The 19,230-nt window shown below is 43.8% G+C and overlaps 1 protein-coding gene across 1 annotated transcript in view; it reads left to right on the top strand.

Moving 5' to 3' along the window:
- The window catches only part of RYR3 (ryanodine receptor 3), a 355,591-nt gene that overhangs the window by 200,665 nt on the left and 135,696 nt on the right, over positions 1-19,230 (top strand). The window contains 5 exon segments of the mRNA XM_059372112.1: positions 6,914-7,187; positions 8,941-9,055; positions 10,665-10,794; positions 11,962-12,065; positions 16,343-16,478. Coding sequence (XP_059228095.1) covers positions 6,914-7,187; positions 8,941-9,055; positions 10,665-10,794; positions 11,962-12,065; positions 16,343-16,478 — 759 coding nt within the window.

Here is a 19,230-nt window from a genome sequence, read left to right as displayed (position 1 = left end):
ATACCCAGTAGTGCAATTGCAGGGTCATAGGGAAGCTCTATTTTTAATTTCTTGAGGAATCTCCACACTGTTCTCCAAAGTGGCTGCACCAACTTGCATTCCCACCAACAGTGTAAGAGGGTTCCCCTTTCTCCACATGCTCTCCAACACACGTTGTTTCCTGTCTTGCTAATTTTGGCCATTCTAACTGGTGTAAAGGTATATCTCAATGTGGTTTTAATTTGAATCTCCCTGATGGCTAGTGATGATGAACATTTTTTCATGTGTCTGATAGCCATTTGCATGTCTTCATTGGAGAATTGTCTGTTTATGTCTTCTGCCCATTTTTTGACATGATTATCTGTTTTGTGTGTGTTGAGTTTGAGAAGTTCTTTATAGATCCTAGATATCAACCTTTTGTCTATACTGTCATTTGCAAATATCTTCTCCCATTCCGTGGGTTGCCTCTTTGTTTTGTTGACTGTTTCCTTTGCTGTGCAGAAGCTTTTAATCTTGATGAAGTCCCAAAAGTTCATTTTTGCTTTTGTTTCCTTTGCCTTTGGGGACATATCTTGAAAGAAGTTGCTGTGGCTGATATCGAAGAGATTACTGCCTATGTTCTCCTCTAGAATTCTGATGGATTCCTGTCTCATGTTGAGGTCTTTTATCCATTTCGATAAACAATTACTTAAAATGCAGTTTCTAGATCATAGATTTGATATAATTGCCTAAATGTGACTATCCCTAATTACCCTAATTGTGAAAGTGGAACAAGTTAGAATGTTAATAATAATTTCTTAAATGAAGCCATTTGTAATCATCAAGGGAACCACATATACATGACTCGTTTCACTAAGACAGTCTGTTTTCTACAATTCCTTTCTCATCAGAAAACAAGTGATGGGTTACACATCTCTTTGCTTTTTGGAAAGCACACCATAGCTTTAAAAAACAAACCTCATGGGCTAAACCATGTAGTGCATTTGACAAGGCCTTCTTGAAACAGGTAAGTCAGCGGTTGAAAATCCTAGAGCTGTGGCAAAGAATATGTGGAAGCAACTTTATCATGTGTGATGGGGGATCTGAGTGGGGTTGTGGGACGTGTGTGAGTAAAACGAGGCCATACATTACAGCAAATAATAGAATTAACCTCCCCATCCCACCCCTTACCTTTATCCTGGAGTCTTTCTCCCTCAGGAGTCCTGTTTCTTATGCATAGTAAAGTGTCTTTTTAGTCATTAAAGGGTAGCATTTCCAAAGAGGATCTTAGAAAAGCAGCAGAAATGAAATCAGTATTTAGTGGTAACTGCTCTTAATATATCTGTGATTATGAAAGAGGTTCAAATATATCTCAAGAATTGACTCCCTTCAATGTTTGAAAATCCTACCAAATTTGTCAGCATTACACCATTGATACCAGAAAAACGTAGATGTATTTACTACAGGGACTGCTTGTGTGAATCAGCTCTTGAAAGAAAATGGCATTTCAAAATAGCCATAGCAAAGGGAAGTGTTTTTTCCCATCAGGTGGTTTCATCCATCCCTGGTAGGGCTTTCTTAACTTCCCGGTAGAGCTTTTTCTTCCCTACTTCTCTAGTCTCCATGTAGTGTGGACCTCTCTGAGAAATACAAAGAGCTTTAGAGCAAGGACACATTGGGAAGAAAGTAAGAGAGGAAGATCTGATCATTTCTCCAATTTCTTGGGAATTTTTGTATGACTAGAGAGGTTGTACCTTCTTATGAATTGTCTTATTTCCTTAATGTATGTGGACAACAGAGTTCTACTCATTATCTTACACTTCTTCATTAAATGCCTTGCATGTGTGTATCTAGGATCCAGTAAGCCACTGCGAGTAATCATTGTGTCTTGAAATAGTTTCATACAGATGAGTTACCTCAGAGTTATCACTTGACTGGCTGGCTCATTTAGGAGTTGACAAAACTGGAGGTGACAGCTATTCCAATGAGGACGGCAGACACTTGTACGTGAGATTTGTCCTGAGGCCTGGATACCCAGTGGCTCCAGAACAAAGCCTTCCGTAGGCGACGGCCCTGGTTTCTAATATTAATGAGAATAACCTTACTGTGGAAGGGTCAGCTAATGTGGGGCAAAGGGTTGCGTGCCTCACTCCCTGTCCTGTAGCCCACTTCTCTGCGTGCCTGATTGCACTGACTATAAGCAGGCTAAACAAGGCCATGCAGCCTCCATGTGAAGAGCTCCCACCCCCTTCTTGCTCTGAAGATGACTGAGCTTGTTCCCAATTTGATGTAAAGAGGGAACCTACAGGCTGGCAGGAAGCCCCTCTTGGAGATGCAGGAACAATGGCCAGGGTCCTTCCTGACTGCCAGGATTCAACTTTAAAAACAATGCGGCTTTAATCCTCATTTGATTCTCAGGGTGAGGTGTCTTACTCATCTTATCCTCACATTTAACCTACCTCCCATCCAGAAGCATACATAGGAAGCTTCCTAAGCTGTAACTTTCCAAGTTCACATGTCAGCTACTGGATGACAATCACACAGCCTAATGGAACAGGGCTCTAGCTTAGCTGGAGGGAAGGCTTTGCTTCCCGATCACTGCTATCATCTCAGCATGGCTGCTTTTGTATAAATCAGGGCTTCTTGAACTTTCTAGTCTTAGGAGCCCTTTTACACTCTTAAGAATTATCAAGGACCTCATAAAACTTTAGCTTCTGTGGAATATATCTATCAATATTGCTGAATTAGAATTTAAAACAGAAAATTTTAAAGCATTTACTTCATTTAAAAATAACAAAAACCCTATTATGTATCATGTAAATAATATATTTCTGTGAGAAATGGCAGTTTTTTAAAACAAAGCAAAGATAACGAGATGAGCCACATTGTTTTGCATTTTTATAAATCTCAAACGTTTGACTGAATAGAAGATAGCTGGGCTCTTATACCTAGTTAAAGAATAGGAGTAACACTGGTCTCAAAGAGATACATAGCTAGAAAGGGGCAGGGTATTTTAATAGTCTTTTTCAGATCATTGGGTTTATTCCTCTTTGATATTACATCAAAGCTCAACAAGTAGTAGGTTCTCAAAAACTCATTGCCATGTAGAACCTGAAACCACATTAAGAACATTTTTGTACTTGGTTATATAAAAACTCACTGGCCTATCTTTCATTTGACTAGGTCTTTTACCCATGAATGTTTTTGTAACACAAGGCCATTGGTCATTTGGAAACTACTGGTTCACCAAGTCATGAAGAACTTCCAAATGTTGACATATTTCATTATAAGATGTTTTAGAAATCACATTTGTTAACATCAACAATTTAATCAGAAGGTCTTTAAGTACTGAGAAGCTGTCAAACTCACTGTGGCACATAAACATTTTCTAAAATTCTAGTTTTCACTTGAGAGCCCAAATTATATTCTTGGCAACAGAAACTCCCCATTGTTTTCCTTGAAGTGACGAGCTTGCTTCTTTTATTTATAAGAATATGTCTGTCATTCACCCAACTCTAATGAACCAGCCTGGCTCATCTGCATTCTTTTGATTAAAAGAGTATTCCATGAGCCGAGCAGCCAGTTGGCTCCACAGCTCCAACAACTGCACCAGCACTTCTCCTCACAAAGGCCTCTGACCTCCCATTTGCCGCAGGGGTATTGTAGGCCTACTTCCCTTTTTATCCCACAGGAGACTGAGAAAATGCATACTCAAGTGTTTATTAGTAATAAAATTAATAATTTTGTCTTTCATGTGGGACGTTCTTATGTGAAACTGGGCATCTTTCTGGGGCTGTGTAGGTGAAGTTTGGTGTTTGATGCTATTGCCTTGATTCCCTCTAAGGCACCCCCAGTTGCACCCACATTGCTTCGGCACCGTCAGGCTAGCTGTCAACACAGTAAAAATGCAAGTAACATTAGGATGATTATGAAAACACGTTTGGCCTCGCAAACCACCTAAAGGGCCTAGGCTCCCTAAGGCTCTATGGACCATGCTTTTACAACTACTGGAATAGATAGTAGACTAGTTAACCTTTATTAACCTCACAATGTGTGCCATACATGATTAGAGGCATTGATTATTTTAATCCTCAGTTGTTCAGATATATGAAGAGCCTACCGCATTCTAGAAAACATATTCTTTTTAACCTCTGAACCCTGGTACATTTATGCCTCTCTGCTGCCGGCGTGTGGGAGCTAATTAAAATCTGAGGAATCTTCAATAGCATTGCTTCCAGGGGTATGAAAACTCCATCTACTTAGTCCCAGAGGTGTTCAGAGCTTTAGAAATTCATTGACTCAGCCTGGATTTGCTTGGTGGGTGCTGGGTCTCTAGTGTATGTCAGGCCACAAAATATGCCGTCCGTTCAAGGCTGTTGGGAATATTTGCACCCCTGCCATCCCTCCCCCATCTTCTTTCTTCTTGTGGTTATTCTTTCTCTCAATTTCGGGACTTCCATCTCACAATTTAAAACCCTCCCCTACAAGAATGGCCTTAAATGTCATGCATTCACTGAATTACATCTGTCCATCAATAACACAACTCTAAGTCTTGCTTTTTCTGTCAGAGTCTTGGTGCCATGTTTTCATTTTAACTGAGCTTCCACTGAGTCACATGCACATAATCATTTATCCCATTCTCTCACATTTGCTGGAAGGCTGGCCTGGACTGAGAACCCATGGGGTGCTTCCTGCTCTGCTCTTTCAGATAAAGAGCTGTCTCCTTTCTCATTTGCCCTCTCAAGAGGTGTTTTACTGTAAATGCTCCATTCTCTATAAATGTTGATTTGGGTTATTATATCACTGTGGAGCTAAGAGCTCACCCAAATCCTGAACTAATCTGAAAGCCAGGTTAAGGGAAAACTAATTTACTTGGTGTCCTTAGGACTCTGTAAAACCCCCTGTTGACAAGAGGATGGTCCTTGAGCTGACTAACAGTTCTAGTTGTTGCTTTTTCCTGCTTGACAGGGACTGTGATGTGTATGATCTCAGCAGAGAATTTGGTTGCTAGTGGAGAAAACCATAATACTTTCAGGTCAGGAGGTAGGCCGAAGGGGGAATTGTACTTACAGGACTAAAAAAACTTCCGTTGGGTCCAAGAGTGTGTATTGTATGGTTTTGTCATGCTTTCATTCCTTACCGTGACTATTAACTGGGAGAAACAAGAATTCTTACATTTATTTGGCAAGTGAGGAAATGGGTTCTTGACAGAAGCCGAGCCTGTCCCATAAAATAACTGATTTCCCCCCAGAGGATAGAGACATTACCTAACCTAACAGATATTAGTCAGCAATCCCTGCCTAGTGAGGTCTCTTAGGAACATCTTTTAACTTTGCTTTTCTCTGCTCTGGGGATCCTTTTTTAAGTGTTGCAGCCTGTCTCCCGTCTGAACCTCCAACACCCACAGGGTTGATAGACCCAGCAGTAAGTTAAATTCATCCTTTATATCTAGATCTCTCCTAAAGCTTTGGTAACAAAGTTCTATTTTTATATCCTCATGATGAGCCAAGACTGTATGTAGAGCAGACATCTGCCATATATAATGACATGGAGGTAGAAAACTAGACGATTAGAGGTGGCACAGGCTACCAAAGGCACCTATCTGAGCTTATTCCAAGTTTCTTCACTGATGGACTCAGTAACCTTTATTGTCCCCTGAGCTCTGCCTTTAACATCAGGTCTGAATTAAGGTCTTGGTGCCATCCATACCTTGTGGGAATGTGATAGGCAGAGCCAGACTTGGAGACAATTGTGGTTAAGAGTAGCAATTGTGATTTCTCACCCCTGTGTGTGTGTTTGCGTGTGTGTGTGTGTGTGTGTGTGTGTGTGTGTGTGAGAGAGAGAGAGAGAGAGACACACACACACACACACATGGGCAGGGGGTGTGCAGTGCCCTCCCAGCCATTCTGGCATGTCCTCTTTCACCCTGTCCTCCACCTCAGATCTGCCTCTCCCTTCTGACCACCCTCCCATACCAGTGCCACTCAGCTTTTTTCAAGAGTCTCTCAATCCACCCTCTGAAGGTTCCATGGCTGCTCTGTTCCCACTTCAATGACCTCTCCTTGACCTGTGCAGCCAGTGGTATTTCTGTGCAACCTGTATGAGCCCTGGTAACTTCTGAATTCCAAGCCATCCTGGCTTTTCTCTTGACACTTGTAAAAGTGGTGGTGAGGCAGGGTTCGCTGACCCCTGCCAAAGATTCAGGGCAACACAGTCTCTTCAAGGGTCTGATGGTCAGTGGTCCAGCTGCAAAGTCTTCAGACCTTATAGAATGTTCTCCTTCTACTTCTCTCCATCTCCTAACAGAGTTTTATGTATATATCATCCAAAATACCTTCTGGAATTCTGGAGTTGATGGCACGGCTTACTCAGTTCATGGTGTGTGGTATATTTAATGTACTTGGGGAATATTATCCATGGTAGAGAAAATCCAGGGCTTAATATCACTTGTCTCCAAAAAGCCAGTGACCAGTTTCACCTTCTCACACCTTTTCCACCCCCCCCAGCCACCCCAAAACTAATTACTCCCCACTCTGTCCCATGGCACTTGTACATTTTGGTATTTATTACACTGTGTTATAAAATAAAGACAACATTTTGTTTTTATTAAATCAAAATGAAAATGTAAAGAACCGAGCTATGAGGCCCTGAAGACAAGGACAGTGTCTTACTTAGTCTTCTGTTTCCAGTATCAGTTCAAATGTCATTTACTCAAAATAAAATATTTAGTACTCGAATTAAAAAATGCAATATTCGTTTATTGTCGTAGGGTTCACACACATGTCTTTCGATGATCTATTTCACTTCTCTGCATGTTACAGTCCACCCTTAGGAAAAGAATGTTTTAACCTTGAGCACTGACGTTGTGTCCCTGTCGAACGGAGTGGCTGAGAGACACAGCTCTCTCCCTGTACCACGATAGGCTCCATAGCGGTCCTCCCTGTTGCCCTTCTAGCCACCTTGAAGGAGCTCATCTCACAGACCATGATCCGCTGGGCCCAGGAGGACCAGATCCAGGATGCGGAGTTGGTCCGACTGATGTTCAGCCTCCTTCAGAGACAGTACGACAGCATCGGGGAGCTGCTGCAGGCCCTGCGGAAGACCTACACCATCAGCCAGGCCTCCGTGAGTGACACCATCAACCTGCTGGCTGCGCTGGGCCAGATCCGCTGCCTGCTCAGTGTCAGGATGGGCAAGGAGGAGGAGCTGCTCATGATCAACGGGCTGGGGTAGGTCGCTCTCCATTGAGTGCAAGTCACTCAGGAGAACTGCGGGAGGGAAAACTGGTCCACCGGGCCATATGGATGTTCCAGAATTCAGTCGTAGAAAATCCCTGCGTGCTACCATCCTGATTTCATGCCTCATGGGATAACAGTCTCGGTGAAGCAGTCACCTTTGAGAACCGAGGAGACCAGGCTGCAGGCTACAGAGGGGAAGGGCTGTTGTGAGAAACAGTGGGGAGGAATCTTAGAGAAAAGCAGTTATTGGGTGTGTGTCTGAAGAAAATAGCCCCAGGGAGGCAAGGAAAACAATTCAGAGGAAGAACAGTGTGTTCAGCTCAACAAGAGAGACGTGTTTTGAGCAGTTGAGCTTTTGACTGGAATTCTTCTGAGACTTCCCTCTGAGAAACTGCTGGCTGATCCCTCCCTTTGCCCAGGACTAACCCAGAGAGTCATTTCTGTTAGTTCTGCAAGGCACCTTTCCCCATAACAATAGCTCACGGCTCTTCCTTGGAAGCCATGCTGTCAAAAAGACAGCATTTTGGACATCAAAAAAGATTTCCTTTAATTAGGTAGTGACATTCCATTGTGTGGATGAGAAAAGCAAAGCCCGAAAAAGTTAACTGCCCAGCCCACAATGTTACTTGATGAAAACCAAGAACTAGGACCACGACCTTCCTGCTGCTCCATGTTCCATCTCACTGTCCTGGAGCAGCACACTGAAGGAACCCCCGCCCCAAGCCCCAGAAGAAGGACTTCAAGGATGCCTGGGTTGGGCCGGGGAAATGCAATCATGCCTCAAATTCATTTGCACGGAAGAATCATGCATGTACTAGAAATGAAGAGACAGACCTGCAGAATTAGCTTGTCCCCTGGCCCTGGCAGTAGACACAGTAGCAGTAAAAACTGGTGCTATTTCTTTTTAACAGCAGCCTGCCCTCAGGGGACAAAGGGACAGCTGAGAGTAACCACCCAGAGAGGGATTACACAGCCCCCTCCCAGGCTGCTGCTGCATTTTGATTTGCCTTTATTGTGTGTGAATTCATACTGAATGATAGAAAAATACATTTTTTAATATTTCATTGTTAATTTCACTGGTTTTTTGAGGACTGCTGCCCCAGAATGTCATGGGTATCTAATACACAGTTGCCTTTAAAAAAGGGGTACAGCCCTATCATTAAGAAAACTGAAGTACACAGAGACTTAGATATAAGGATGAGAAAAGGAAAAAAAATGTAAAAGACCCTGTGTACATGGAAGAGGAGAAATTCAGTAATTTGGGTTGTCTCAAAACTATTCCAAGCAAAAAGACAAAGGGTCGGGGGGCATGCCTGGGTAGTTCTCTCAGTTAAGTGTCTGCCTTCAGCTCAGGTCATGATCCCAGCATCCTGGGATCAAGTCCCCCATCAGGCTTCTTGCTCAGCCGGGAGCCTGCTTCTCCCTCTGCCTGCTGCTTCCCCTGCTTGTGCTCGCTCACTCTCTCTCAAATAAAATCTTTAAAGAAAAGAAAGACAAAGGGACAACTGTGTAATATGTCATTAGAAGGAAATGTCTCAAAGAAAGTACTTCATAGAAATAGGGCAAAATACACCTATGAGCTAAAAAAAGGCACTCTACATATATTCCAACTGACCTAGTACCTTCTCAGTACCTTCCAGCCTGTCACATTTGCATTCCTTCACCCCCATGTCTGCGACTCTGTGTCCTCACCCCTGAATGTTCACAGAAGAAAGTTCTGAAGTCTGTCCCGTCTTTCCCATAGAGACATTATGAACAACAAGGTGTTTTACCAGCATCCCAACCTCATGCGAGTCCTTGGCATGCACGAGACGGTGATGGAGGTGATGGTGAACGTGCTGGGCGCAGAGAAGTCTCAGGTAAGGCTACAAGGAGAACTCAGCCAGAACTTGACCCCTAAGCAGGGCCGTGTGTTGCCTTGTTCACAGCCATGTGGCTGGCGTCTGTTGCCTCAGTGACCCCTCCCGGGGAGCGGGAGCGATGTGCATAAAGCCAGGAAGTAGCCAAGGGCCAGGACAGTGCTGCTGAATGGACTCCAGCCAGTGTAGGAACGCTGGCTCCTAAGGCTCAGAGCTTTACTCGCTCGTTCCACAAGGCTGGTCACCTGCTAAATTTACTTCCCGTACCCTTCAGTCCTGCTCCTTCCAAAACAGAATTCCTCTGGGTTCCACTTAGGAGCCTGGTATGTTTTGTGCTGGGTCAGGAGAATGCTGCTCAAAAGAACAAGGTCTTAATAACGAGCTGGGCAGTGTTCCCTCAGGAGTGAGCATTTGCTATGTGCCCCAAGGTCCTGAGGATACCAGCTTTCCTGGCCACGCCCCCATAACAAGCATGCTGTAAGGGGGAGCTCCCTGGGCATTCATCCTAATCCTAACTAGTATGGGGTGCTCCTCAGAGTTCCAGTGTGAAGGCAGTAGAGTGGAGGATGTTTTCAGATGTTGGAAATTCCAGAGTGCCGGATAGGAATGAATGATTTGCAAAGCAGTTCCACCAGTATTGACAGATGGGGATGTGAAGGAAGACCAGAAGCCAAGCTCACATTCCTTCTCATTCGCTTCCTTCTGGTCCATCAGGAAAGTGGACCCTCTGCAGAGAGCCCTGAGCAAATGTCTGCTCACCTCAGCAAACAGGTAGCAGGGAGAGTTCAGAACCTCATTTGGAGAGCACCCCCCCCATGATTCTAAAGGGGGAAATCAAGGACTTCCTAGGATCCAGAGCAAGGCTAACACAGACAGCACTTACTGAGGATTATTGGATCAAAATAAGACGCGGCTTTAGAGATGCTGATTACTTTGTTAAGGAGAGAAGCCAAGAGCAATCAACAGTAACATAAGATGGCATCTCAGGGCTAAATTGTATGGATCAGATTACAGGTGCTGTGGGAGCCCACTGGAGAGCAGTCATCAAGAGCAGAAGTAACCAGGGGAGAAAAAAAAAGTAACTGGGGAAGGCTCAACAGCCTGAGAGGGCAGTGCTCGTCAGGCTCCCACAACTCTAGGGGCCTGCCTTTACCCAGAGGACCCAGGTCTTATGTAATGCTGGGTATTATTTGATGATCACTCATCTCCCTTTCTGAACTTTCTTATCAAAGGTCTGTCCACTCCCTTCCCAGATGGAAACAGTAGTCTGATATGGGGGTCACACAATTTCATGTGACATCAGAAGGTGTCTAGGATTCTTGTTTGGCCTCTTTTTCCTTTGCAAGAAGGATATTTCAGGAACTGAAATTAACTCTCAATATTTTGGGACTTCTCTTCTCAGTTATCTACTCACTGTCTTGGAATAAGTGAGTAAGCCCTGGATAGCACTGGAAGTAAGACAATTCATTTTCCAAACTGTTCATAGCTTACACCAGTATTGACATGTGGAAGTCCATTGATTACACAACCTAAAACTTACGAAGTCAGACTTTTCAGGAAGGACTCATGATGGACTCTTTTCCTTGACACTTCTTTCTTCTCTCTACAGATTGCTTTTCCCAAGATGGTTGCTAGCTGTTGCCGCTTCCTCTGCTATTTCTGTCGAATTAGCAGGCAAAATCAGAAGGCCATGTTTGAGCATCTGAGTTACCTGCTGGAGAATAGCAGTGTTGGCCTAGGTATGTCGCATTATTGCTTCCACATTTGGGCTTGGAGGTGACAGTCCCCCTGCTGACCCCTTAGAAGGTCAAGGAAAAGAAGCTACATTCCTGCTAAGGTATTTTTAAATAAAAGGGACCTGCCTGATCTAAAAACAAACAAAATGACAATACAATATCTCTGCTGTCCAACCTAAGGAGAGATGTTGCTACCCACCAGCACTGGTGACAGATTCGTGTTGGCGTAGTCACAGAGTTTTGCCTTGTCTCCCTTGGGACCAGTGGGTCATGGCTTATGAGATCATGCCTGAGGTTGTAGGTAGAATCTGGAGACACCCCCAGCCCACTCTGTTGATCAGGGAGCAGTGCTAATGAGACAAAGGTCAAAGATCCAACTCCTGCTTGGCAGGCTGGCTGTCAGCTGCATACCTGTCCCATCAGCCAACTAGCCGGTGCTCTCCTAAGCTGCAGGATGGACTGGCCAAGAGCAACTGCGGATAAACAGGGTAAATCCATCTGCACCATTAGGAAAGCAACACACTGCATTTGCCTTACTCACTGTCCTGGATGTAAACCAAGTGAATTTGTGAAAGATGCAAAACCACATCTACATCCATGTGAAATATGATATCTTAAGTTTCTGATTTATCAAATGCAACCTTGGACTACCAAACTTTTATTTAAAAAAAAAAAAAAAAAAAAAAAAGGGTTTTCTTAATTCTAGCCTAAGAACCAAAGGAAAATCAAAGATAACATTGGTGACCTGATGTAACTATAATAAGAACTAATGCTGTTTGAAACTATTTTTAAATTCTGGATGGTGGACCTAGAAATGGCCAAGTCATTTGAGCTTATTAGTTGATTAAGTGGCATCTCTCCCTTTTTTGAGTTATCACCGAAGTGGGGCTCTCAAGAAGTTATCATATTACAAAAGTACTTGGAAAAACATGGTCCTGGATAATTCTGTGAACTGATTTTCCAAGTTACTCCATATTTGTAATCAATAATGAGTGTAGGGACAAGGATAACAAATAGAGCTCTTAAATTGGACAGGCCGCCCCCTCTGGACAGCGATAGGACCCAGGTTTAGTGTGTTTGCTGCCCTCTCCTGACCATGAATTGGCACTGCAACCTCAGCTCAGCATTGGGTGGTCCTCATCTGTTCTCTCTCCTCTCTTCCTTCCTCAGCCTCCCCTTCCATGAGGGGATCTACCCCACTGGACGTGGCAGCTTCCTCTGTAATGGACAACAATGAGTTAGCTCTGGGCTTAGAGGAACCGGACCTCGAGAAGGTAACTGGCCCCACACTGGAGGCAGTGTGCTTGCTCTATCCTGTCTATAGTGCAGCCACACCAAGGAAATGTAGACCAGAGACTGGGTCTCCATCAGAAGCTCTTCAACAGGGACACCTGGGTGGTTCTCTCACTTGAGTGTTTGCCTTCAGCTCAGGTCATGATAGGGTCCTGGGATCAAGCCCCAAGTTGGGCTCCCTGCTTAGCATGGGGTTTGCTTCTCCCTCTCCCTCTGCTGCTCTCTGTCAAATAAATAAAATATTTAAATTTTAAAAAATAAAAGAAGCTATTCAACGCTCCATGAAAATATGGTAGAAAGTGAGTAATTGGCAGCAGTGTGATAATTAGGACCAGAGCATCTCTTAGGGGTAGGGAGAGCCATCTCCACAGACAAGGATATCTGGATCTTAGTGTTCTCTGTATGTGGAGGCCCAGCCTCACTGGTCTGCATGGAACACCACCAGAGACCTGGGGATCCTGATATAGTTCTGTGTCATCAAATTTTTAAGTCCAGACAGTAAGAAAAGAAACATGACAGAAAACTGTATAATCAGTATATGGGTAAAGAAGACCCACACGTTCTCTGCAGGAACAGATGAGGTAAAACTGAGCTGCCCCACATGGAGATTGTGAAATGCACCCCCACTGCTGCTGATGACTGGAGGCTGATTCACCTACATCTTTTCCCCTTCAATTTGGGGCTATTATCTTGACTCTCTGAATATGAAGGAGACTGATGTGGTGAGGGCAAGGGGGAGAAGAAAGAGGTCATCCACCGAACAGTGGGTTTGGAAGTGTGTGGGAGAGGCACCACTCACCATGACCAGGAGATCGGGAAGGTCACTCGGCAGAGTGATGAGCTGAGGGAAGAGTAGAAACCAAGCAGACATACCATGGAGAGAAGTGTGCTGGGAATATTTGTGAGGTTTAGTGAGGAGAGCATGGTGTGCTTGAGAACTGGGAGAGTGGATGTGAGGAAACATGGGGTGTTTGGGGGGAGTGCTTGGGGCATGAGGAGGGACAATAGGGAATTGGGCTTGATGCTACCATAACTGTTTATGGTAGATTTTCATACTCTTACATGATCACTGTGAGCCTGGGCCTACTCTGATTAACTCACACGACCATGATCCTCAGAACATGCCTTTTTTGTTAGTACTCCCAGTTATAGGAGAGGAAACTGAGGCATAGAGAAGTTAGCTGATGTGCTCAGTGTTGTGGGGTTTGCTAGGTGTCAGAGTCAGGATCCGAAAGAGTCTGGCCCCAGAGGCCTTGCTTTACCTGTTCTATGCTAAGACTTCTATGTAGGACTTCTCCAAGAAACCATCAGAGGGCTTTAAGCAGGGGAGCGATTTTTTTTTTAAAGATTTTATTTATTTATTTGACAGAGATCACAAGTAGGCACAGAAGCAGGCAGAGAGAGGGGTAGAAGCAGGCTCCCCGCTGAGCAAGAAAGCCGGATGCAGGGCTTGATCCCAGGACCCTGGAATCACGACCTGAGCTGAAGACAGAGGCTTTAACCCACTGAGCCATTCAGGCACCCCTGTAATTTGTATTTTAGAAAACACAGCCTGGTTTTAGCGAGAGGAACTGATTGGATCCAAAATAAGACACACACACACACCCCCATACAAACACAGACTCGGGTATTCTGCCCCCAGCAGTACATTATGTGAATGCTTTCCCACAAATGCCATGGATCTTCCTGGTCTCCTTCTAGTGAGACAGACTTCAAACTCTGCTCTGCATACACTGAAACAGCCATCAAGAACTCAGTGTTTTGGGGGTGCCTGGGTGGCTCTGTCTGTTAAGTATCTGACTCCTGATTTCAGCTGAGGTCATGTTCTCAAGGTCGTGAGATTGAGCCCTGTGTCAGGGAGCATGGAGCCTGCTGAAGATTCTCTGTCTCTCTCCCTCCCCCTTTGCCCCTTCCACCACTGCTCCTTCACACACAGGCTCGCTCGCTCGCTCGCTCGCTCTCTCAAACAAACACGGTGTTTTCGTTGGTGAGGTAACTGATGGCAGTATGAAAAAGGGCTGATGGTTCTCTTAAAACAAGCAGGGCTATGAGGTTAATACTCAGTACCTCTCTTATTTGACCATGCTTGACAATAACCCTAAGCCTCCCTTGAAGATGCAGAATGGGATAAGGAGAGGCTGGGAGGCTGGGGAAGGGAAAAAAGGGAGACCTAGGGAGATCAGCAAATGGACAGGATGAGGTCTGCTGCCCCGTCTTCCAGTGGTCCTAGTCGCTCAGCATCTCAGCACGGGGCTACGGACTTTATTCAGACCCGTGTCAGGAAATCACCCACGTGTGGTTCCTAGGAGAGAAGGGAGAGGAGAGGGAAATGCTGCCGTTCTCCCTTTCCCTGGATCACAGCAGAAATTAGGTCCCTTAAGATGGAATGACAGCCCCCCCCCAACATGCAGGGGCTTATTTCAGTGGCCAGTGAAGTGTATTGCACCTGTACCCTTGAAAACACTGCCTAACGCCTGCCTTTACTGATGTTTCCCTGACATTTAAAAAAATTTTTTTTTTCTAAAATGATTTTTATTTATTTATTTATTTTTATTTATTTTTTTTTAAGATTTTATTTATTTATTTGTCAGAGAGAGAGTGAATGAGAGCAAGCACAGGCAGACAGAGTGGCAGGCAGAGTCAGAGGGAGAAGCAGGCTCCCTGAGGAGCAAGGAGCCCGATGTGGGACTCGATCCCAGGACGCTGGGATCATGACCTGAGCCAAAGGCAGCCGCTTAACCAACTGAGCCACCCAGGCATCCCTAAAATGATTTTTATTAACAGATAGTGTATTATTTGCCCCAGGGGCACAGGTCTGTGAACCATCAGGCTTACACATTTCATAGCGCTCACCATAGCACATACCCTCTCCCTAACATTTTAAAGGCCAAATCAAGTCCACGCTCCAAGCAGAATAGTATCGTTACTGGTTTAAGAAGAAAAACAATGTGGTGATTATTTCTTATAAGTTGTGACACAGATACATTATTCTTACAAAAGGACTAGAGAATTTGGCATCAGCAAATATGTGATTCATTTGAACAGCACTTATTGACCATCTGCTGTGTGCCGGGCTCTGGGGAATCAAAAATGAAGGATTTTTCGAGGATTTTGCAGCCCCATGGATTTTCCCCTTTTCCTTGTACACAGAAAACGTCAAAAGATAAATCAGAATAACAACTGCATCTCAAGCAAAGGTCTGTTTGCCAGGCGCTTTTTTTTTTTTTTTTTTTTTTTTTTGCCTGACATCTTCTAAAAAGTACTCAAGTTCCAAACTATTCTACAAGATCACGGGGCTAAGATCCAGTGACCTGAGAGCAGAGAGGACACTACTAATCCCAGCCCTTACGTGGCCATGGCACCTTCACTCACCACCCCAACCTTAACCTCTTGGCTTTGGACTTGAAACCATGATTGCTGTTAATGCAGAACTTAAGTAGGGATCCTGAATCTGTCAAGGGCCCACTCAGAGTCAACCAGTGACTGAATATTTTGGTCTTGAAATAACATGGCCAAATGAACATGGCCCTCCTGGACCCATTATCTCCCCAGATGCCCTGTAGTTAGGCCTGGCGGGGGGAGGGGCAGAGGGAGAGCAAGCTCATGTGAGTGGGGACAGGGGCAGAAGAGAGAGAGAATCTCAAGCAGACTCCCTGCTGAGCACAGAACCTGATGTGGGGCCTGATCTCATGACCCTGAGATCATGATCTGAGCCAAAATCAAGGGTCATATGCTTAACCTACTGAGCCATGCAGGCATCCCATTAGGGCTGTGTTTAAATGGCAGCTCCCTCTTGCCAAAACTGGGAAAACCAAAGAACTGAGAGCTCATGGAGTATTCCTCCCTAACAATGGTAATCGATCCTATTGGTTACTTGAAAACAATAATGAATTGGAAGTTCTGGTTTCAAACCTATGAAAATTATTATTTTTTAAAAGAGTTTATTTATTTGGCAGACAGATCACAACTAGGCAGAGAGGCAGGCAGAGAGAGAGAGAGGGAAACAGGTTCCCCACTGAGCAGGGAGCCCGATGCAGGGCTCAATCCCAGGTCCTGGGATCATGACCTGAGCTGAAGGCACAGGCTTAATCCACTGAGCCACCCCAGTGCCCCCAAACCTACAAAATTATTAAGTTAAAGGTTTGGGGCTCTCTCTAGCTTCTAGGAGAATGAAAGCCCTTCTGTTCCCGGAATTTTGTAGGCCTGGCTGCTATCTTGTAAAAAACTTAGACACTTACTTTTGTACTGTTGTTGGCAGGTGGTGACCTACTTGGCAGGCTGTGGCCTGCAGAGCTGCCCCATGCTTCTAGCCAAAGGATACCCTGATGTCGGCTGGAACCCCATTGAAGGGGAACGTTACCTGTCCTTCCTGAGGTTTGCCGTCTTTGTGAACAGTGAGTCCCAGATTTCTCATGCCTTTCAGATCTAGGATAACATAAACTTGGGGACGTATAAGGAAAGAGAGGTCCTTTGCATTTCTTCCTGTCTGTAAGTGGCAGTTGGTAGAATAGTCTCAGGGAGAATGAGGCCAGAGAAGGATCAAGAATAGCGTCCGATGGATGGAGCACTGAGCTCGAGTGCCAGATGCAGCAAGAAAATCAAGGCAGAGGCTAGGGCTCTTCACTGCTGTGTACCTCTTCTCGCAGTAAAAGTGGGGATTATTAGTATCTTCATCTTACCTATTTCACAAGGCTAAATGCAGATGGATGGATACATGCATGCATAAAAATTAAGAATAAATATAAAAAGTAACAAAACTCCCAGGAGAGAAGTATTTCTGTGGCAACCCTAAAACTATTCTTCTTAATACAAATTACTTCCCATGTGTAATGAATTCCATGTCTACAAAAATTATTTAGTTCCCCGACTCTAATATACTGAATATTGTGTAAAATTAAGTGGGGACTGCTTTCCTGAAAATGTACCTTGTCTCCTAAGATTTTGTTCTAATACTAATTTGCTTATATTCACATGAGAATTATGATCCTTCACCGTTCTCTCAGTTTGGAGTTCCAGGCTAACAAATCCAGCTTGTCTCATTACATGGTTGCACAAAGGGCTGGCGGCCCATGAGCACTCAGACCAAATTCTCTACGGAGAAGAATTTATCTCAGAGTATAGTGCTGCGATGTGAGCATTGTATTTGTGTGTACTTTGGTCTCCTTTCATGCCTATCCTACCTGCTTCCTTTCCTATATGGTAATACACTCGACTCTTAATTTCCATCATCCTGGTTGCCCCCACCCCTTTTCTTTCTGGGTCTCATCCAGCCAGATTCTTGATCACCTATCTTCTTTGCTCTCTGTACCCTTCAGTGTCCCTCTCTGTTCGTCGCCAGCATTGCTGAATTCCATTTTCTTTGAGGCCAGGGTCAGTGAATCCTCTAATAGTCCATTGCACGTTCAATCCCAATGACCACATGTGCAGAATTAATTCAGAGTTACTGTGGTGATAGGGAAAATTTTTTAAATGGTTTTTAAGGATTCATAAATCTCACTAAATTATCTGAGTAGACTGTATGACACAAACCAAATCAATCCAGGACTAATGTCTTCATTCATCTTGGCCAACTTCACAAGTTCAAGAGCTTTATGAGTCATTTTAGTGGGACTGTCTATATAGGTTATGAAGGTAAAGGAATCCACTGGCTTTGTTCCTATGGAGATTGCCCAAATTCCAACACTTGCTTATGCTGGTTACATATGACCATATTGAACTCAACTCTAGACCAAAATGTTTAGTCTACTCCTTTTGCTTTCAGGTTGTATTACGCCTTTTTTGCATATTCTCTGTAGTGCAGTTTCGTAAAGCAACAAACTCTAGCAAATTAGCCCATCAGTAGGAAAAGATACACAGTTTTTTTTTTTTTTTAAAGATGTATTTATTAGCAAGAGGGCATGAGTGGGAGGGGCAGAGGGAGAGAGACTCTCAAGCAGACTTGGTGCTGCACTCAGAGCCTCTTGCAGGAGCTCAGTCCCAAGACCCTGAGATAAAAACCTGTGCTGATATCAAGAGTTGGATGCTCAACCAACTGCACCATCAAGGCACCCCAATATGTACATTTTAATTTAATGTATTATTGAGTCTCTATAATATAAAGTAAAAACAATATAATATAAAGTATATATTTTATATATACTTATATATATAAATATATAAAGTATAATATTAAAACATCTATAATATAGGGACGCCAGGGTAGCTCAGTGAGTTAAAGCCTCTGCCTTTGGCTCGGGTCATGATCCTAGGGTCCTGGGATCGAGCCCCACATGGGGCTCTCTCTGCTTGACAGGGAGCCTGATTCCTCCCCTCTCTCTCTGCCTACTTGTGATCTCTGTCTGTCAAATAAATAAATAAAATCTTTTTAAAAAATTTTTTTAAAAATTAAAAATCTATCATATGAAGTATATATTATAAAAATATATAATATATAAAGTCTCTATAATATAATATAAAAACCACATTTGGTTTTGGCAAGAGATAAATAGCTTCTGCTTCCCAAAAATATATAGTCTAATAAGGAGAGTATACATGAACAAAAATGTATAGTCTAATAAGGGAAGTAGACATGAACAGAGGTCACTGTGATAAGAGTAAGGAAGGGACAGAGTGCTGTAGAGCTTCATGAAGGGAAACTCACATTCTGTTGAGAAGATCAGAGCAGGCCTTATGGAGGAGGTGTACTAGAAATGAGCTTCATACACATTTAATATAATTTCTATCAAAGTACCATCCATTTTCTTCAAAGAAATGGAACAAGTAATCCTAAAATTTATATGGAACCAGAAAAGACCTCGAATAGCCAAAGAAATATTGAAAAAGAAAGCCAAAGTTGGTGGCATCACAATTCCGGACTTCAAGCTCTATTACAAAGCTGTCCTCATCAAGACAGCATGGTACTGGCACAAAAACAGACACATAGATCAATGGAACAGAATAGAGAGCCCAGCAATAGACCCTCAACTCTATGGTTAACTAGTCTTCAACAAAGCAGGAAAGAATGTCCAATGGAAAAAGGACAGCCTCTTCAATAAATGGTGTTGGGAAAATTGGACAGCCACATGCAGAAAAATGAAATTGGACCATTTCCTTACACCACTTATTGAAGAGGCTGTCCTTTTTCCATTGGACATTCTTTCCTGCTTT

This window comes from Mustela nigripes, chromosome 13 (assembly GCF_022355385.1).
Source record: "Mustela nigripes isolate SB6536 chromosome 13, MUSNIG.SB6536, whole genome shotgun sequence".
Taxonomy (NCBI): Eukaryota; Metazoa; Chordata; class Mammalia; order Carnivora; family Mustelidae; genus Mustela; species Mustela nigripes.
The sequence above is the reverse complement of the archived record's forward strand: the minus strand, read 5'-3'. Positions and strand labels throughout refer to the sequence as shown.